At 40.0% G+C, this 21,941-nt stretch overlaps 1 protein-coding gene and 1 pseudogene across 2 annotated transcripts in view; both read right to left on the bottom strand.

Moving 5' to 3' along the window:
* The window catches only part of ACADL (acyl-CoA dehydrogenase long chain), a 36,236-nt gene extending 29,910 nt beyond the window's left edge, over nucleotides 1-6,326 (bottom strand). For both annotated transcript variants that reach the window (XM_033111503.1, XM_033111504.1), the window contains exon 1: nucleotides 6,142-6,326. In XM_033111503.1, coding sequence (XP_032967394.1) covers nucleotides 6,142-6,218 — 77 coding nt within the window. In that variant the 5' untranslated portion in view covers nucleotides 6,219-6,326. The remainder of the gene's footprint in view (nucleotides 1-6,141) is intronic.
* Nucleotides 6,327-7,515: 1,189 nt separating this feature from the next.
* On the bottom strand, nucleotides 7,516-8,359 carry LOC117025956 (60S ribosomal protein L6-like; annotated as a pseudogene).
* Nucleotides 8,360-21,941: the final 13,582 nt, after the last annotated feature.

The following is a 21,941-nucleotide window of genomic DNA, read 5'->3' as shown; positions in this document are numbered from 1 at the left end:
TGACTATATTCCCAATGCTATATATTACATTCCCATGATTTATTTCTTTTATACCTGGATTTTTGGACCTCTTATTCCCCTTCACCTCCCCCACTTTTTAAATTTTTCAATTACAATTGACATTCAATATGATTTTATATTAATTTCAGGGGTACAGCATAGTGGTTAGACATTTATGTAATTTAAGAAGTGATCCTCCTGACAAGTCTAGTACCCACCTGGTACTATACATAGTTAAACTGTATCATTGACTGTATTCCCTATGTTTTACTTTGCATCCCCATAACTGTTTTGTAACTGCCAATTTTTACTTCTTAATCCCTTAACCTTTTTCACTCTACTCACCATCCCTCTCCCATCTGTCACCCCAACAAATCTAGTACCCATCTAACAGCACACATAATTATTACAATATTATTGACTATATTCCTTATGCTATATCCTACATCCCCATAAATGCTTTGTAGCAACCAATTTGTACTTCTTAATCCCTTCCTTTTCTTGACCCACACCCCCAAACCCCCTCCCATCTAGCAACCATCGAAGTCTTTTCTGTATCTATGAGTTTGTTTCTGTTCTTTTTTGTTTATTTTGTTCTTTAGACTCCATGTATAAGTGAAATCACATTGCATCTGTCTTTCTCTGTCTGACACTCCACTCAGCACAGTACCTTCCAGGTCCATCCATGCCACCACAGATGGCAATTCCCTTCCATGGCCGAGCAATATTCCATTGTGTGTGTATATATATATATATATATATATATATATATATATATATATATATATGTATATATATATTATTATTATTATTATTATTGTATTCTTCACTTCTGACTTGTTCTTTTCTATGGTTTCTATGTCTTTTTTAATGCTTGCTATCTCTTTGTTGATGTTCTCACTAAGTTACTTGAGCATCCTTATAACCAGTGTTTTGAACTCTGTTTCTGGTAAATTGCTTTTCTCCATTTCATTTAGTTCTTTTTCCGGAGTTTTCTCCTGTTCTTTCATTTGGGATGTATTTTTTTGTTTCCACATTTTGGCTGCCTCTCTGTTTTTGTTTCTATGTATTAGGTAGATCTTCTATGTCTCCCAGTCATGGCCGGATGGCCTTATATAGTGGGTGCCTTGTGGGGCCCTGGCACAATCTCCCTGGTCATCTGTTCCAAGTGCTCTAGGAGTGTCCCTTGCATGGCTTGTGTGTGCCCTCTTATAGTTGAGCCTTGATTGCTATTGGAACATCAATTAGTGGGATTGGCCCTCAGGCTGATTGGCTGTGAGGTTCGGCTACATCCACATCTCATGGGCTATTGTGTGGGGGACTTACCCTACTGAATGGGATTCACCCCAGTAGGCTCTGGTGCCTATTGGGACCACCCTTTGGGTGTGCTGCTTATAGGGCTAATTGGACGGTGCTCTGCTGTGGTCTGAAGCCCACCTCCAAGTATGTTGGTTCTGGGGCCTCTTGGGAGGGGATATGGTGCAGGCCCAGGTCTCCCACTGCCTGTGCCAGGCCAGGGACTACCTGGTAAGAGCTATAAAGGTCTTTGTGGTTGTTTGTTTCCTGTGCTAAAGTTGGATGCATGTAGGAGAGGACACACTGCAAACTGAGGATAGCTACCACCAATACCAGACTTGGGGTAGCTCCACAAAAAGCCAGGACACCCCAGGCCTACTGCCACCTGCTAGCTTCCTTAAAGTTCAGCCACTGATAAAGCCTCATGTGGTATGCGAGTTGGGTGAGGCAGGGTCTCATGGAGTCACTAGAGTGGGAAGAATTGGGGTCACCAGGTTAATGTAGACTCTGGTTTGGTGCCAGTGCTGAGTTTGGAGCTACTCAGCAAAAGTCTCAGAGCACACTGAGGCCAGTCACCACCCACCGGGGTTCAGGGACTCTGATAGTGCAATTGAGCAGGGCTGTCTGCTAGCAGAAAAAGTGCCTCCAGTGTTGGGGGAGTTGGGTGGGGTGGGTTCCCAGTGAGTCAGCAGGTTGGAGCAGTGGAGTTCACTAGACAAATCAGATTCAGATTTGGCCTATGGGGGCGGGCTCAACACTTTAAAGATGGCATCTGCCTCCAGGCTGCGTGGGAAGAGGACTCCCCACAGGGAAAATGGTGACAATTCTCCAGCCCTGCCCCAAAGCTTCATACTTCAGTTTGCCTCCTATATGCCTCCAACACCTCCCAAGTCACCATCCCTCTGCCAGAGCTCAGGGTGAGTGCCTGGGGGTGACAGAGTCTGTGTGTGGGCTGTTTCAGAGGACAGCTGGGTTTCCCGCAGCCTTCCATCCCACCAGAATGGTCAGAATCCCCACTGTTTTTCACAGCCAGATGTTGTGGGAGCACCTCTTCCCGGCACCAGTACTCTGTGCTGGAGAGGCTGGTGTGCGGCTAGGGTCTCTTGCTCCTTGGGGAGAACCTCTGTGGCTGAGCTATTTCTCCCAGTTCTCAACTGCCACACGGAGGTTTGGGTCCAGACTGTTTCGCTTCTCCACCTCTCCCACCAGTCTTGACGTAGCTTCTTCTTTATATCCTTAGTTATAAAACTTCTGTTCAGCAAGACTTCAGATGGTTCTCCAGGTTGACTGTTCCATAATTTACTTGAAATTTTAATGTGTTCCCAGAAAAAAGCAGGCAGTGTTTATTTCCTATGCCATCTTGGATCTCTCTAGGTTCTGGGTATCACTTTGTACATTTTCAAGCTCACATCTAAAAAACTTTTTATCATGTATTCAAATATTGCCAAAGGATGTTTTTCTGTTTTGCTTGAAATTCTGTTTTGGGTTTCTTTCTTCCTTAGTTGGACCCTGCTTTTTAGTCTTTGTCCAGAAAAGTCCCAGTCTTGTTTATTGGCAATTAATTTGTTTCTATCTTTTTTCTCTGGAATGGGTTATTTTGTTCTAGTCAATGTATCTTTGCTTAATGCTATAGGCTAAATTGTGTCCCCTTCCCCAAATTCATATGTTGAAGCTCTAACTCCTAATGTGATGTATTTGGAGATAGGGCTTTAAGCAGGTAATTACAGTTAAAAGAGGTCATGACAGTTGGGTCCCAATCCAAGAGGATTGATAGTCTTATAAGAAGAGGAAGAGAAAGTTCTCTCTCTCTCCCCCTGTGCACATGTACCAAGGAGAGGCCATATGAGAACACAGGGAGCAGGTGGCCATCTACAAGTCAGGAGGAGAGTTCTCACCAGGGACTGACTGGACCAGCACCTTGATCTAGGACTATCCAGACTCTAGAATGATGAGAAATAAATTTCCATTTTTTTTTTATGGCAGCCTGAGCTGAATTAATACTTAATACACATTTTGTGTCATTTTGTTTTAGGTTTATCTTTTATATGCAAGTTTTAGTTGAGTTTTATTTGTTAATACAATCTGAGATGGCTTTTAAATGGTAACCTTTAGTTGTGAACATTTAATATTGCAGTTTTATACTTGGTCTGCCTTTTGTCTTCATAAAAATTTTTCTGGTTGCTACTCTGTCTTTGAAATAATCATTTTTAATGGCTTATTCATTCATTTAGTCAACAAATGCTTTATGAGTGCCTATTATGTACCGGGCACTGTTCAGGTAACTTGGGATACAACCATGAGCAAAATAAAGATCCCTGTCTTCAGGCTAGCAGGGGAGACTGAATAATACTAAATGGTAAATAAATTAAAGAAGTAAATTATATGTTAGGTAATGCGTACTATGGAAAAGAAAAGTAGAGCAGGGATCAGAGTGTGTGTGTCTGGAACCAGGCAGGGACTAGGCTGTAGTATGAAATAGTGCAGTCAGGGTAGGTTAAGTTACAAAGATGAAATTTGAGCAAATGCTTAAAGATGATAAAATTAGCCAAGCAGATTGCTGGAGTAAAATACTTTAAGCCAAGAATACAATTAGAGCAAAGGCTTTTAAGGCAAGATGGTATCTGATGTGTTCTAGAAAGAGCAAGGAGACCAGGTGTAGATAGAGGGGACTGAGTGAGAAGAAGAGCAGTAGATGACATCCGAGGTAATGGGACCAGGACACATAGGATCCTTGCTGACAACTGTCATGTTACATCAAATGGACAGACTAAAATTCCTTTATCCCATAATTAAAATGATTGGTTCCAATTTCTTGCTAGTAGAAATAAAACTATAATGTACCCATTTGTCCATATAGGTTTTCCATAGTTGGGCTTTCTCCACACAGAAAATATGTGCTGAGTCTAGGAAGCTGGAGCTCTAAGACACTGAATCATTTGTCAAAATAATTAGCAAATAAAGAATGGAATTTACATTCAAATCTGCCTGAATCTTAAAATTTTATATCCCATGTTATGTTAAGGAAACCTTTGGAATATTTCTAAGTAAAATACACAAGAAAACAAGAAAGTGAAAGAAGTGCCAGAAAGAATAAAGATTTTCAGATCAGTCAAAAGTGTTCCAGAGAGAATATGAAGAGGAAATAAAATCAAATACTTGGCAGCAAGTTTGTTGGAACATCCATTTCTTACTTTAAAGACCAAGGAACTTGTGCTGAATAAATTGGCCCCTTTTCTCTCTATTAAAAACTAGGAAATTTGTACTGAATAAATTGGCCATTATATTACTAAGGCAATAAACTGCTACTAATCTAAGATGCTAGACTCTAATTATCATTATTGGTATTATTATTATTAGTCTCACTTACATTATCAAAGTGAGACAATCTCCACCATTTAGCAACATCTGGGAAATGCTTATAAATATACAATCTCAGATCTCACCTAAGACCTACTGAATCACAATGTGGATTTTAACAACATCCCTAGTGATTCATATGCACATTAAGATTTAAGGAACCTGTTATAAATAAAACTATAATCCCTGACCTATTCAGAGGGTCCCTCAGGTCCTCCATTATCCAATATCCTCTATATAAGAGTAGATTTTCTTCCTATACTTCAAAATAACTTAATCACAATAGACTTAATGCAGAAGCAGATATGAGAGTTGAGCTGTCTTCTGTTAAGCCAGACATTAACAGTCTGCAAAAATGTAAAACAATGTTACTCTTCTCACTTTTTTTGGGTGGGGAGAAAGGTTATTTTTCATAAAATTGTTAACATGTAATGGGTTTATTATTGTTCCTTTTAAATGAACTAAATATTTGTAAAATTTCTCAGTTTTGTAGATATTTATTGATAATCTATATCGATAGATACACCCCACATAAACAAAAGATCCTTGGGACCTGCTATTTTCAAGTGTATAATGGAGTCCTGATACCAAAACGTTTGAGGACCACTGTTTTAAGAAGTTCTGGGGAAATGCTTAGAAAAGTATGTGTATCCTAAGTCCAGTCAAGTCCTCAGAGATGCCTCCCAACCCTCCTCAGGAATAGCAAGCATTTCGTCTCCCTGCTCCCATAGCGTCTCCGAGTACTCCAGTGCTGTAATGAGCTAATTTATCCGTCCTGTTACCATCATTGACAGTGAACCCTCACTGCTCCCAGTTTAGTGAATGGGCCCTAAGTGTCAGACAGCACCTGAAGCTTTAAACGCTACCTTATAAACACTACCTTAATAGTCACTGGGCCACTTAGAAACTGTCTTCACTAATTCCTCTGCATTTAATTATTTAAAGGGTCAATTAATAAATCTCAAACTAATTTCCTTGTCTGATGGGGCCGTCGCCAGGTCTTCTCCGCCCCGGGTTGTCTCCTGGGGGCCACTTCTCCGGATCAGCGAGGTGGTGGGAGTCCCGCTCCTTAGTTCACGGAGGGGTGACTGCCTTCAGCCACAGTTCTAAGACAGAAGGTCGTAGTCCGTAGTCCGAGCTCAGGCAACTGCGCCGTGCGGCTGACCCCCCTCCCCCCCACCTCGCGAGAACTCCTGAAAGTATAGTCCACCGCAGAACCGGACAGGCTGGAGTGGAGCCTGAGAGCGAAGTTATGGCAAAATCCCCCTCTCAGCTTTCCCGTGGTGAGGGCTGCATAGCTGATCGCCTCCACCCTTGTCCAAGGGGATCCTACCCGGTTCCAGCCCTTTCGGCCACCCTCTTCCTCCCGCACCGCCCAGCTCCAGCCTCGCGCCGGCCTCCTGCTGCCGTCTTCCAGGAGAGGTGGCTGTCGCCACCCAGGCTCTGGGGCTTCCCAGGCCCCGACAACTGGAGCGGGTGGGCACTCACCTCGCGGACCGCAGTGGACACGGCGCGTACAGGCTGCCCCACAAGCGCAGGGACCCACGGATGAGGCGTGCAGCCATAGCTGGGACAGTGAAGGGTGACGGGTGACGGAAGCGGCTTTTTGGAGACTCTAGGGCGGGTCACCCAGTGGGCAGACGATCAGCGGGACATTGTGCCGTAGGCCGGAAAACTTCCTGCAGCCACCTAGATAAACACGCCCCGCACATCCTTACTGAGTCCAAGTCCGGAGCCAGGAGCACGGGAACCGGGATTCTCCGAGGCCAGTTGGCGGGAGTGTTGCAGGTTTAAAAGCAAAACTGTTCCTTTTCTTTGCAGCATTCTGACTTGTTTAAGTAGTTATTTTTAAAACTCTTGAACAGCTTTGTAACACGGATGTAAGCTGCGGAGCCTGAAAAGGGATCCAAGTACAAACCTACAGAAATTTACATGAAGTGTATTTTGGTAACATCGAAAATTGGTTTACTTCACATGGTAAACTCTACAAACACTATTTTAAAAAAATTGTGCTGTTATCATTTTTTTTTCCTGGCAAAAATTAGTGGCCACTTACTGGAGAAAAAAATTAAAATATATTCAGTACACAAATAAAACACTTTAGTACAGTTCTCCAATAGTATTTGATTTGAATTCATGTCTTGCCATTTTCTTTTTCCTCAAGTCTTCAAATACTGTTTCATGATCTACCTTTCAATTGAATGAAGTCTGAGCTGTTGAAATTTATGGATTTGTTTTTTTTTTGTAATAAGATATTTCTGAAGGTTTTTGAACTCTAAAGAGTTTGCCGAATGGATTTCTAAGGAGGTAAAACAGGACATTAAGGCCATTCTAATAGTCGAGGACAGTTAGGACCTGAAAGGGTGCAAATGAAAAAGAGATTTTGTGTTAGAAATCAAGAACTAACAACTAACAATGCAGAATATCACGAAGTTAAAAAAAAAAAAAGAAACGAAACGAAAGTGTAATTCCAAACAGAAGCATGTGAATACGTGTTAGTTGTGTTTCTAGTCTCTGAGTAGGGCCACTGCTGCCTATGTAGTTGACAGAGGCAAGATTTCTCTACTTACAGACTAAGAATTATTGCCAAAGTTCTTAGGAAATACCATAATGTGAGAAACCTCAAGACTCTGTATGTCAGAGGAAGTGATTAGTGTTTTATGAAGAGATAGGTTTCATTATAATTTCTATCTCCATAGAGAGTTAGGAAGACGTTATACATTTAGTAACGTATGTTGCTGTTTCTTATACAACACTTAAATGATATACAAGCCTTTTTCAAGTGTGAAAACACTAACCAATCGGTTTGGCTACTTGCCACTCCACTTTATTTTTTATTTTATTTTTTAATACCTCAGACATTTAATCAGGTTCTTTGCAATAAATTTTGAACTCCAGTTTGCAAGGAGAAACCCCATTTGTGAGACAAACACAGCGGAAGTAGCCCCGGAGCGGAGGAACAGCTTTGATTTTTGGCAGAATTTGCAAGACCATGGCTTTCAGATCAATTTTGCCCTGCTCTGTCATCTTGTATTTCTTTTTCTCTGTGTCAAAGATCTCACCCCCCTGGTGTCTGGGCTTACACAGCTTCTTCTTGAAGCAAGCATCAGTGAGATATTTGGGGATTTTCATACCACTGATATCAATTTTGGTGGAGGTGGCGGTGACAGATTTCTGTTGTGTTCTATACAGAGGAATTTGATTGAGGGACAGAGATCCAGTCACATGTCGCCAGCCACTGTGCAGATGCTTCAGGAAAACCACCCTCTTGCCCCTGTGGCGCCCATTGAGGATGATCAGAATGGCCCTGGGAGTGATGCTGGCCCCAAGTTTTCTCACGTGCTGACTGAAGGGCTTCTTGCCATTGGTCAGCAGCTTTCCAAGCACATCTTTAGAAGGATAATATCTAGGCATTTTGCGAAGTTTAACCACTCGGTGCCACCATTCTGTCACCACCAACTGGTTTTGTGACAGTAGCAAGAAACTTCTCCTTTTTCTTTTCAGTCCTGGATGTAGCTGCTGAATACTTCCTCTTGTACATGGCCTTTCAGGTGTACATAGCTAATCGGGAATATGCCAAGTCCTCTGACTCGGCTGCAGTGGGGCTTCCCCTTCTTAGGCATTTTGGCCTTGCACTGGCATCAGCCTGCTTGGCTTCAGGTTTCTCCTCCTTAGCGTCTGGCGTCTCAGCTTTTTCACCTGCCATCTTGCAAGATGGGAAAGAGCTAAATTTAAGCTCAACTGCCCATTGACATATAATCTTGTCATTTTGCATGTTTATCTCTTATTTTCCTCAATGCACTTTTTTCTTTTGTTTCCCTCTCAAAGTTAAAAGTTTCTTTGAGCACTTTGGGTTCAGCTTATCAATGTTTCACCAAAATTGTTGTTTTAACTTTTTATTCAGAAATAATTTAAAATTTGCAAATATAGTGCAACTAATTCCCACATGCCCCAGTTGTTAAAATTTTGCCCCCTTTGCTATGTGTATGTATTTTTTTCTGAATCATCAGAAAAAAATGGTAACCCTTAGTGTGTATTTCATAAAAACAAAGGAGTTCTCTTAGTAACTATAGCACTGTTATCACGTGTAGAAATTTAAACTTGATATAATATTCTTAAAAAATATACAGTTCGTATTCCAATTTCAATGAGTGTCCCAAAGATACTCTTTCATTATAATGAAGTCTGTTAAAATAAAAAACAAACAGACCAAACTTGAAAATTCCCTGAGAAGACAAAACCAGTTTAGTAATACAAAGCATAATTTAGTCTAACAAAGTTTACACTAACTTTACATGGGCCATTTCCTGCTTATGCCTCTGAAAACCATAAGCAAAACTTGAACTGTTTCCTGGGGTTGATATGAAGTAACCAATGACCCATTCCTTCCCTATCATTTAAGAAAATTCTAACATTGTAACCAATTACTGTGAAGAATAAATAGTCACTATATAAGCTGCTTTATAAAATATACCCCTGAGTCTCATTCCACGTTTTGGTTTCCGTGCTTCAGCATCCGTGAATTATCTTTTTGTTGTGTGCTCAATAAGCTTTTACTAATTAGTACTTTGGTGATTCATTGGTTTTCCTTTGGCTGTTTCTGAAGTTTTGACAAGTCCAATCCAGGACATTTTGTTATCATGTCTCTCTAGTATCCTTTAATTTGTTTCTTCTGATTTTCATTATTCATGATATTGATATTTTTTTGAAGAGTAAGCACCAGGGATTTTATAGAAATAACTTAGTTTGTTTTTTTTGAGGTTTCCTTGTGACAGAATTGGTTCCTAAGTAACGATGTCCCTCTCAGTACACTGCATTAGAATGTCCCTGATGCTAGTTTGTCCCATTCTTGGTGAGGTTAATTTGAAACTCCTCAATTTTAATCCCTAAATTTGGTTAAAATGGTGTCCACCAGGTTTCTCTATTGTAAAGTTACTATATTTCATTTTTTGGTATAAAAACAAATATGCTTTCAAATGCAGTGATCTGAGCTAAAATGAAAGGAAAGGTTAAACAAACTACCCGGATAATTTAGGCAAATTGCCCAGTATTTCAAGAACCCTTTGAGCCATTTATATTTTTATGGCAGGAATAAATCGCAGTTTTTATCTGAGAGTTCTACAAGGCATGCTTTTATTAACCGAAATGTTAATTAGAGTCCGAATAATCAGGGAATGTTCAAGTTAGTGTGTGTACCTTGAAATTGGAGCTTTAGGAGTTAACCCAAGGGAAAGAAAGATAAGGACACTAGAGAAGCATGTAACAAAATTAGGAAAGGGTTATAGGAAGGAAGGAAGGAAAGAAGGAAGGAAGGAAGGAGGGAAGGAAGAAAGGAAGAAAGGAAAATAAGGAAACCAGTGCAACTGGAGGATGTATGCTGGGAAGAAGTAGGAATTCAGATTCAGTAGATAGTTGTGCCTGAGGCACCATGGAATATAGGGTTGAGTGTACAGATTTTGGGGTGAGACTACACGGCTTTGACTTACCATTTGTCTGTTGTCATTGTGGGGATTAAATATGCTGGTGCTTATAAAGGGCAAGCACAGAGGTTTGCTGCATTGTAACTATGCAGTTATTGTTGGCCAGTATTTTTATTTTTATTGACTATCCAAGTAATTTAGATTTAATGTGGTAGGAGATAAAGAGTCCCATAGCCTAGGAGAGTGAAATTCACCTATTTGTTAGTTCATTTATTCTTTTATTCAGTAAATACTTATTGAATTCCTCTAATGTTGAGAGTACGATGTTGTACAAGATAAAATCAATGCCTGCTTTCAAAGAGCTCGAAATAAGTTATGAAAATAAGACTGGTGTAAGATGATTTAAAATATAAGACAGAGTATGATACATACAGGAGTAAGCTAACAGTCCAGAGTAGGGAACTGACACTATGGCTGGCCTACTGAAATTCCCTGTTTTCCCCTCACTTTATTTTTATGGGATAGTGGAAAAAATATGGGCTGTGGCTTTCCACAGACCAAGACCAAGGTTGGAAACCTCTGAGTTACCTAATCTCTCTATGTCTCTGTTTCCTTATTTGTACAATAGAGATACTAGTAGTGTCTGCCACACACAGTTGTGAGCCTAAAACAAGACAAGATATATAATGCACCCAGTCTGGCAGCAATAGGAGCCCAGTACATAATAACATCATTGTTGCTTTTCCTTACCTTAATTTTTAGGAGTGGCCATGTTCCTCCCAGGGAAACCCATAGCACCTGACCCTTCCTTTTGATTTAGTTAGCTATCATTCATTCAGAAAGGATTTGCCACAGCTAATCCTTCTAGTTTCCAATATTCAGGCCGGTATCACCTTGTGTTGTGGCCAGACCCCAGGATGAGTGAGGGTTACCAGTCTTAGTGTCAAATGTAAGTCTACTCTGTTCAGCTCTTTCAATAGCTTGTTCTTCCCATTTTAGAGGAAGCAAGAGAGAGAAGAGCAAAGTCCCTAGTAATACCATTTAAGAAAATTCTGCCCTTACTAGACTTTCATTCCAGAACGTTTTTAGTCAACTCTAAGGATTTCTTTTTTAAAAGCTAATACTCATAAACCCTAATGAGCGAAAGAGTTTCATTTGTGCAGTTTCTAAAACTGAGTTATAATTCTGGCTAAAAGCTCCAGTCTGCTATGAACAACCATTGAGAATGTTAGACATTCAACTTTCTTCACATTTGGAGGAGCAGACCATTCATTCTTCAAAGGAGAACACAAAATTCCAGCCCATGGAAGGACAAAGGTGTTGTCCAATTCTTTGGAAGCTATAAAATTCATTCAGCTATGATGATGACTATGACAGTATCACAGGATCACATGTCAGACACAGGAGAGTAGAGCCAAGAAGTGGGCTCAAGTTAAGAGATTATCCCATAATTAAAACAAAAGCAAGGGAAGGTGTGGCAAAGGCAGGGCTCAGCTGGAATTCGCCAGATGTTGGGAAATTGCTCTGGCTTGACTGAATTTTCCAAAGGCTCCTTGAAATCAAAAAAATTTATTAACAGTAAAAGACACATTGCCATTAATCCCCCTCAAAGTACTCCCCTACTGTTCAAACACACTTATCCCATTGTTCTTGCCACTTTCTGAAGCAGTTCTGAGTGTCTTTACTTCATCTTTCATCATGACAATGTTCTGTGTCACACATTGCTTCTGGTATACGGCAATTTCTGTCAAATAAAAACATTATAGTGTGTCGGCATCCATCTTATTCACCAGATCTGGCACCATGCAACTTCTGGTTCTTCCCCAAAGTCAAAATGATTCAGGACATTGAGGCAGCCATGACAGTGCAACTAAAGACACTCATGAAAGAGGACTTCCAGAACTGCTTCAGAAAGTGGCAAGAACGATGGGATAAGTGTGTTTGAACAGAGCGGTATATTTTGAGGGGGATTAATGACAATGTGTCTTTTATTGTGACATTTTTTTCTAATTTAAACATTCACCATATTGTTTGATTATACCTCGTTATGGTTTATGAAACTAAGTACAAACTCTTTGTACTTGATTTTGTCTAAGTATATACTCAAAGTAAATGTTGTTCATGAACCTTAGGTTATTTAGCACCATATGACCAATTTTTTAAATTAGTTTCAGGTGTACAACACAATGTAATAGTTAGACATTTATCATTTATATTCCTCACACTGTGTCAAACCCCCTTCCCCCATCCACTACCCCTCTGACATCGCACACAGCCATTATGTTGCCACTATCTCTATTCCTTATGCTGTACTCCACTTCTTGTGACTATATATATTATATATATATAATTATAGTTGACATTCATTATTATTCAGCTACAGGTGTACAGTGCAGTGATCAGGCATCTACACCATCCCTGAAGTTGACCCTTATAATTTCTTTCAGATAATAGTTAAATGTGGAAAAGTTTGATATGGGTGAAGGTTGCCCATACTTTGATGACAGGTCATAATAAAAGCAAGTCTCAGACAAAATTCTACAACTTATACAGACATGTATTAAACACGTATTTGCAAGCAAGCACAAAACTTGCTGCATACTGCAAGGTAAAAACCCAGCTCTTTGTCCTCTTAAGTGCTCTAATGACCTTTGTATAAAAGTCCACTTGAAGCTGACTCAAAAATATTTCATAGGCAGGTTCTATTAACATTATAGTTGGCATCAGAAATCCAATGGATGGACACAGGCCAATTGGAGGATCAAGCCCTCCTGGGACATGGATCATCCCTTTGTCCAGATTATCCATGCTCAATACACTACCCACTCATTACTCAGTATCCATCTCAGTTGTTAGATTGATTGTCACAACTGTCCCAGTATCTCTTGCTTGTTTTCAAATACCCCTTATTTTACTAAATAATGACCTCAAAGCACAAGAGTAGTGATGCTGGCAATTTGGATATGCCAAAGAGAAGCTGTAAATTGCTTCCTTTAAGTGAAAGGTATGTATCTATAGGAAAAAAACATAGTATTTATAGGGCTCGGTATTATCTGCATTTTCAGGTATCCACTGGGGATCTTGGATTGTATCTCCATGGATAAGGGGGACGATGTCTTTGACTTGTGGTCTCTAAGGCTGTCAAGAAAGAGGATAACAGAATGAGCAAAAATCTAAAGGGAGAGTGACTTTAGGGGCCAGGCCTGGAAGTAGCCTACGTTCTTTTGACCCATGCACGTTCCGTGGGCCATAACTAGTCACATGATCCCATGTGGCCTCACTTGGCACCATCTAGATTGAGGAGACTGGAAAACGTCTTCCTTTGTGCTCAGGAGAAAAAAGAAAGGGTTGGTGACCATATAGGCCTGACTCTGCATATCTTCCATCTCCTCTGGTAAAAATATTACCAATAGATGTGATTTTCCATATTCTCGTTTAAAAATTTTGATTTGTAGAGTGAATTTTCTGTGTGTGTACTTCATTCTCCTTTTAAGTTGATTCAGTCAGTCCGGAACCTGTGCAAGCACACATTTATTGAATTCCACAAATATAAAGATGATCATGACCTACTCCCTGCCCACAAGAACTCACTATCTTGGGAGAGATATAGATGTAAACAATTATAATCTGATGTAAAAGGCACAACTATAAAGGTATTTACATAATTCCATTAAAATATAGAGGAAATAGTTTCTGGATGGTAGGGACTATGTCTTATTTGTCTGTGTATCATCACAAGTACAAAGGATGTGTAGAGGGGAGTCTTACACATGCTCAACACTCAGTGATATTTGATGAGTGAGTACAAGTGAGTAAGTGAGGTAATAAGGAAAGGATGAATGGATTCATAAGGACTTTGAGACATAAACAGGTAGAGTGTAGAGGGACCTCTATTGATAGGGGGTGTGGTTTTCATATTCAAATATCAAACAAATATATACAAAAAAGATTAAATGACAGTTTTAAGCATGTACTGGATGTAAAATACTGAAAAATCTTAAGAATATTGGCAAAGTGCCTCCATCTATAATCTGTGAAGAGGTAAAGACCTCTTCACAAAATTGTACTTCTGTAAGTACAAAATTGTACTTTTTATGATTTTGACTTTGAGCTCTGTTTGTTTACTACAGTGTTTTTAATTTCAGTTGGTAAGGGGATTTAACAACTTAAAAAAAGTTGTAAGTAATCACGAGATGCAGTGAAATGTAGTCTTTGCCTGCAAGTTCTACTGCTTGAATGAAATTTTAAGAGAGTTCTGGTCTCTCATTTACCTACCAAAAGTTTATATTCAACTGTGAGTACATATTGGAATCACATGAGGAACACTTTCAAAATAACTTGTTCTTAAATCAGATTTCAGAAATCAACCCCTGGAGGGTAGAGCCCTCACTGGGAAGCTTTGGGGGACTGTATCCACCTTCTAAAATTTCTGTTGCCCTGTATTGGTTTCCTATTGCTAGTATAACAAACTGCCCAAAATTCAGTGGCTTAAAGCAACACAGCTTTACTATTTTACAGTTCTGGAGGTCAGAAGTCTGAAATAGTTTAATTGGGCTAAAATCAAGAGTGTCGGCAGGTCGGTGTTCCTTCTGGAGCCTCTAGGGAAGGATCCAGTTCCTTGCTTTTTAAATCTTCTATAGGTTGACTGCATTTCTTGGCTCATGGTCCCATCTTCAGCCACTCCAACCTCTGCTTCTGTCTTCACATCTGCTAGTGACTCTGATCCTCCTACCATGTTTCCCTGAAAATAAGCCCGGGTCTTACATTAATTTTTGCTCCAAAAGATGCATTAGGACTTATGTTCAGGGGATGTCATCCTGAAAAATCATGCTAGGGCTTATTTTCGTGTTAGGTTTTATTTTTGGGGAAACATGCTACCTCTTTGTTATAAGGACTCTTATGATTACATTGGGCCCATCTGGAAGTCAGAATCCACAATTTAATCATATCTGCCAAGTCCCATTTTACGATGTAAATTAACATATTCACAGGTTCTGTGGATTAAGACTCAGACATCTTGGGTTTGAGAAGCAATATCCAGCTTACCACATTTCCTTCATATGTAATTTTTATTTTAATTTTTTTCATACTTTATTTATTTATTTATTTTGACATCCAATATTACTTCATATTAATTTCTGGTGCACAGCACAGTGGTTAGACATTTATATAATTTAAGAAGTGATCCCCCTGACTAGTCTAGTACCCATCTGGTGTTATGCATAGTTATTACCATATTATTGACTATATTCTTTATGTTTTACTTTGCATCCCGTGACTGTTTTGTAACTATCATTTTGTACTTCTTAATTCCTTCATCTTTTTCACCCTACCCCCAATCCCTTCGCATCTGTCACCCCAACAAATCTAGTACCCCTCTTGCACCATACATAGTTATTACAGTATTTTGACTATATTCTTTATTCTATACCCTACATCCTCGTAATTTCTTTTTAACAGCTCTGTATGTTCCTGGCACCGTTTGAGCTACTGCCCCAGTGCTGGAGCTCAGAGCAAGCGAGTCTGTCAGTGAGGAAGTCTGTGTGCAGGTCTTTTAAGAGGAGCACCTGGGAGTGCAACCATCCTCTGGCTCATTCAGCCAACATCTCTGCTGGTTTTCACAACTACAAGTTATGGAGACTTCTCTCTCCCTGCACTGGAACCTTGGGCTACGGAGCCTGCTGTGGGGCTGGGATCTTTCGCCCTTCCAGGCTGTACCCCTGCAGCTGAGATATCCTTCCTGATGGTCACACACAGATGTGGGACCAGCCTGTTCCATGTCTCTACCCCTCCTACCAGTCTTGAGGTGGCTTCTTCTGTATGTCCTTAGTTGTAGGGTTTTGGTTCAGCTGGACTTCAGGAGATTCTCAATGATGGTTGTTCTGTAGTTTAGTTGTATTTTTGATGTGGTCCTGAGAGGAGGTGAGCACAGTGTTTACCTATTCCACTATCTTGACTGGAAATCCTTCATATGTAATTTTTAAAATATGAGGATTTATGAAGAATAAATGAGAATGCATGTGAATAAAATATTTAGCATAGGATCTGACACATGAATAGCAAAGAAATGTTAGCTATTATACTTCTAAAATATATTTTTTAATAGACTTTTGATGAGTGTAGCATCATCTTGTCTTATTCACTGACAGATGTGGTAGGTGTTCAATGATTACTTACTATGTGAGTGAATGAATACTAAATATCTACAGTGGGTACATATTAACTTTTCCATATATTCCATCATTTTCTAATATTCCATAATCACAGGAGCCAATTATTCATTATCTATCTATCTATCTATCTATCTATCTATCTATCTATCTATCTATCTATTTTATTGTTTCTGTTTTTCTAGAGGACTATATGTACTAATATGCACTGAATTAATATATACTGAAAATTTAGAATTATATTGGAATCCTGGTGGTACTTGCTTCATTTCTGATCAGTTAGAACTCAAATAATAAGCTGTCCAGGCTAAGAGTATGCTCTGTGATTTCATTTTCCCCACTTGCATTATCTTTCTTTTGACTTCAATCAAGAGTAAAGCAGCAATTAGAGCTATAGAAAGTAAACAACGTAGATTTTGTTTCTGAATATGAAGTTAGAGAACTCCTGTGTTGAAGGTTGTCAGACATAAAGATCTATTAATTAGGGTTAAATAATTCAATTTCCTGAAACTTATTTCTGGGGAGGGTGGATGCTTGTAAAGAAACACATTCATGTCTGATTCAGTTTTCCTGTTCCATCTAGAATCATTGCAATTATGCCAATGGTATAATTCTTGATACTAGCAGGAAACTTACATTAAATGTGACAGCTCTAAAACATCTACATTTGTAAATAAGGAAGCACAGTCATATACTAGTTACCACTTTAGTCCAAAGAAAAATTCCTTGTTGTTCACAGCTCTTAAGGCTCTCACAAGTTGGAAAACAGAAGGCTAGAGGGATGGGGACTTATTCTCTTCTTCCTCAGCTTGTCCAGACAAAACTAAATACATGCTCATCAGGATTCTGAGATGTAGTACTATGTACATTTCTTTCCCCTCATTTTTCTTCCTTCCTTACACCATTAGTTTTGAGGAGTGGTTTCTCAATGTGTGTACTATTTGTGGGTTAAAGTAAAAAAGATACATGGGACCTCAAAATGGAGTAGCAGATGGTTTTCCATTTTGTGGATACCTCTACCTTCAAAGTAAAGAGAAGAGCAGGTGCAAAGCCTAAAAGGAAAGCCTAGTGGGAGGACAGCTTAACAGTTGGCATGTTTGGAATGTAATGTAGTGAATGAGTAGGAAAATGGCCTGAGATGTGGGGAGGGGATGGCAGTCTGGGACCAGGTCACACAGAGCACTGGAGCTCAGGATAAGGATTTTGGATTTCATTTTAGCATCAGAAAGAAGTCTTGGAGGGGTTTTAAGCAGGGGAATGGAATAAGTATTTACATTTGTCATTTGGTGAGTGGTTCTATGGGGGCCAGTTAAGAGTATCCTGCGCCTAGGTAAGAGATGATGGTTACCTGGAAATAGATGTGGTAGTGGAAATGGAAGGAAGTGAAGAGATTCCCAGTATATGTTTTTGGAGATAGAATTGACAGAGCTTGCCAACTGTCTTAGTCTATTCTGGCTGCTATACAAAATACCATTGACTTGGGTAGCTTTTAAACAACAGAAATTTATTTCTCACAGTTCTGGAGGTTGGAGGTCTAAGATCAGGATGCCACATGGTCAAGTGAGGTCCCTCTTCCAGGCTGCAGAAGTATCCTCACATGGGGGAAGGGAAGAGATCTCTCTGGAGCCGCTTTTGTTACATCTCATTACATCTTTACCTCATGACCTAAGCACTTCCCGAAGTTCCCACATGCAAATACCATCACACTGGGCATTAGGTTTTCAACATATGAATACTGTGGGGGTTGGGAGAACACAAAGATTCAGACCATATAATCAACAGATTGAATGTGAGAGTAATATTTCACCTGAATATCGATAGAAGATATGACTCAATAGCTGACTAGAAATATGACTCCTTTATAGTCATGAAATAGTTTATGGAAAAATATGTCATTTCCTACCCTCCCCCCCACTCTGAACTGCTAGGTTTTTCTCTGATGCTGGATTCTAGATCTGTGAGATTGGTTCAATGAATCAGTCTATTTTTTAAAATAACATGTAACATTATTTAAACAACAGTTACTGGGATTAGTGTTCTCTTCACACAGGAAGAAAATTATTTCCTGGTGTTACAGACTCCCTAGTGATTTAATGCAGGACTGGGAGATATAAAGGCTAGAGTAAAGAGGGAGGGCGGGCGGGGAGAGAGAGTGGATGAGCTGGAGAAACCAGTGCGTCAGGTCTATAGAAGCCCAGCTTTGTCATGAAGTCATACAGGCAGCCCGTATGGTAATGTGATTGCTAACTTTGAACGTAGGGCTGACCCGTGGGGTGATGAACTCATATAGCTTTTCAAAATATTGCCTAAGTGTAAGCAACTTTAGGAATAATTTTAGATGGAGGTCTTTAGACTCTTTTAGAGATTAGATCATTGAAGACTTTGACTCTGAGACAGAGATTTGTGTGAAGGAAGTTTGTGGGGGAATGCCGTTGGGATTCACACTTGCAGGAGTGTGCAGTGTAATTCTCCACTGGAGCTTGCTGTAAACTCTGCATGACAAACTGTCCCACAACTGGAACCTCTAATAACATTGGATCTGCTATGTCATATGGCTTAAGTCGCAGAGATCTTTACACCACAGCCTGGACCTGCTGCAGAGGCTTTTTCTCCAGCTTCTCTCAAAGTTGACAACTTGTGTGTGTGTGTGTGTGTGTGTGTCTGTCTGTCTGGTATATGTGTCAAATGGTATTCCCAGGTATCGAATACACTGTCTATTTGGAGAATTTATCTCCTCCCCTTTGGGACACAGGTGTTTTACTTGCCATTTCCTGCTCATCTGACTGATTAACATGATGTCATTTTTTTTTACAGTGGAAGAAGTGATGTGTGGAATACTCAGATCATCTGGGTCCCTTCAGACTCTCTTCTGACAGACAAGGGGAGACTTAACATAGCCTCGAGGTAAGATTGTAAATGTGCTACTATTCTGTTCCAAGAGAAAGAAAACTGTTGATAATTGTCCTTCTTGATAGGGATGGAAAACAATATATTTGCCAAATCACTGACTGTCTACCACATACCTGAGGCCTCTGCAATCGGTGCTACTTATGTGCCACACTTGCGGTAGTTTACTCTCCTTCTTTAGCATCCATCTGACTTTTGTAGAGGCCAGACTGGTGAATTAATGGCAACATGACTGGGACCACCACTCCCACACCCTTTAGTTCTTTATAGGTGACACAAATCATTGCTCTGGAGTGTATATCGTGTTTGATTCACTCTCTCGGCTGGGACATGATGGGGCAGCTTTAGAGGCTTCTGCCATAAGTTCTCACTGCTACAAACAAGTGACACCAAAGATTGCTAGCAAACCACCAGAAGCTAGGCATGGGACAAGTTCCCTTTCACAGATCTGAACAGGAATCAGTCCCACTGAAACTTTGGTCTTGGACTTCTAGCCTCCAGAACTGAGACGGTACATTGCTATTGTTTGTGGTACGTTGTTAAAGTAGCCCTAGCAAAGCAATACATCCTCCAAAGCCATCTGAGTCTATAGACTTATTATTTTACCACTTGTCCTGAATTCTCAAATGCCTCAGATTTTGTTCCTTCCAGGACCCTCCCATTAATCAGCATTCCATCCCAGTTCACCACCCAAGACATTTTAAACAACTGCACTGGTAGGCAAGCCAACGGCTATTTCTGTTCCTCCTACCTTCAGCGATGGCATCCTCACTGTCGTTCAGATGGCTGGGATCCAGCTACCAAATCTCATCGAGAATGTCTTCTTCAGTCCAACCAATGCTGTTAGGTTGAATACCTTAGGAAAGACTTTGAGGTGGAGATTTGCTTAGTAAGATTTTTTGGGGAATGTTTTTAGGATCAATACCTGTGAGGAGTGAAGAAAATAGGATTGGACAGAGGTAGGAGTTAAACTGTAATTCAGTTGCAGCAAAGGCCTTAGCCAATCCCACATGGAGATCTGGAGTGGGGACAACCCTTCAGAGTTGCTCTGAATTGAGATGGGGGTGCCAGGTGTTTATATAGCAGCATCAGTGACCTGATATTGGATGTGGGATGCCCCTGGAGGTCTGGCTGAAAGCTGTCAGCTCCCAGCATTCTCAGAAGTTGGGGAATGAAGGCCGCTGTCGTGAAGGGAGAATCTGGCCAGTACACAGCATTCTTTGCTCTTTCCATTAGAAAGCACGTAGAAATATGAGTTAGAGTATAACAAACATCCTTGGCCTCCATAGGGAGACATTTGGTATGTACCTGACTACGTGAGTCAGCTCCTTTTTCTGTTCATGAAAATCATACAAAAGCAACAGGGAGAACAACTACTCACAAACTCATTTTCTGTTAAATTAGGAGATGGGGATCTATTATGACTTTGACAAATACAAAATCTCCATAAAGCATCTGCAATCTGATAGAAACTTCAAAAGAAGAAGTGAAAAAATTTACGTAGAATGGTGAGAGGGCTCAGTAGTGATGATCTGAGAAGCGACTTGCAGAAATATATTCTAAATGGGAGGCTTGACCTGAAATGCAAAAGACATAGCCCTTACTTACAACCACCAGACACAGCATGTGTTTGAGCCAAAGCCACAAAAATACACTCCCTGAAAGTAAGGCACTCACCTTTGGGCCTAAAAGCTTTCTCCTTTGTTTACAAAACTAGAATGGGAAATGGTATGAGTCGGGTTTAAATCAGGCAGATGCTTATGGGAAGAAGTGAAAAGAAACATGGAAGATACAGAGTGCCCAGTGGTAGCAGATTTCAGAAAGTCCCTAGAAAAATACGTTTCCTAAAGGTGAGAGACTCACTCTGAATTGCAAAGGCAATATTTCTTGTTTGCAAAAATGAGTTGGCAGCTGTGCTGTTGGAAAAAGGCTTGTGTGAAGTTGTGGGGTTTTTTTTTTGTTTTTAAATGAACTTTATTTTTTTAGAGCAGTTTTAGGTTCATAGAAAAATTGAACAGAATGTACAGAGAGGGCCCACAAGTGTCCTGTTTCCACACACGCACAGCCTCCCCGACTATCAGCAACCCCCACCAGAGTGGTACATTTGTATTGTTGATGAACCTACACTGACACATCATTGTCAGCCAAAGTCCATAGTGTGTATCAGGATTCATTTCTTGGTGTTGTACATTCTATGGTTTTGGACAAATGTGAAATGACATGTATCCATCATTATTGTATCATACAGACTATTTTTACTGCCCTAAACCTCTGTGCTCTGCCTATTCATTTCTCCACCCCACCACCCTAACCACCCAACTCTTGGCAACCACTGGTGTTTTTATTGTCTTCATGGTTTTGCTTTTTCCAGAATGTTATATAGTTGGAATCATATAGTAAGTAGTCTTTTCTGATTGGCTTCTTTCACTTAGCTGTATGCGTTTAAAGTTCCTTCATGTCTTTCCATGGCTTGGTAGCTAATTTCTTTTTAGTGTTGAATACTATTTCATTGTCGGGATGTACCACAGTTTATTTATCCATTCACCTATTCAAGGGCATGTTGGTGGCTTCCAGTTTTGCATTATCAAGAAAACTGCTGTAAATATTTATGTGCTGGTTTTTATGTGGATATGAGTCTTCAACTCCTTTGGGTAAATACCAAAAATTGTAATTGCTGGACTGTGCGGTAAGGTCACATTTAATTTTGTAAGAAACCATCAAACTGTCTTCTAAAGTGCCTATTATTATTTAGCATCCCCACCAGTAATGAATGAGAGTTTCTGTTGTTCCA

The sequence above is a fragment of the Rhinolophus ferrumequinum genome, chromosome 8 (assembly GCF_004115265.2).
Source record: "Rhinolophus ferrumequinum isolate MPI-CBG mRhiFer1 chromosome 8, mRhiFer1_v1.p, whole genome shotgun sequence".
NCBI lineage: Eukaryota > Metazoa > Chordata > Mammalia > Chiroptera > Rhinolophidae > Rhinolophus > Rhinolophus ferrumequinum.
The sequence above is the reverse complement of the archived record's forward strand: the minus strand, read 5'-3'. Positions and strand labels throughout refer to the sequence as shown.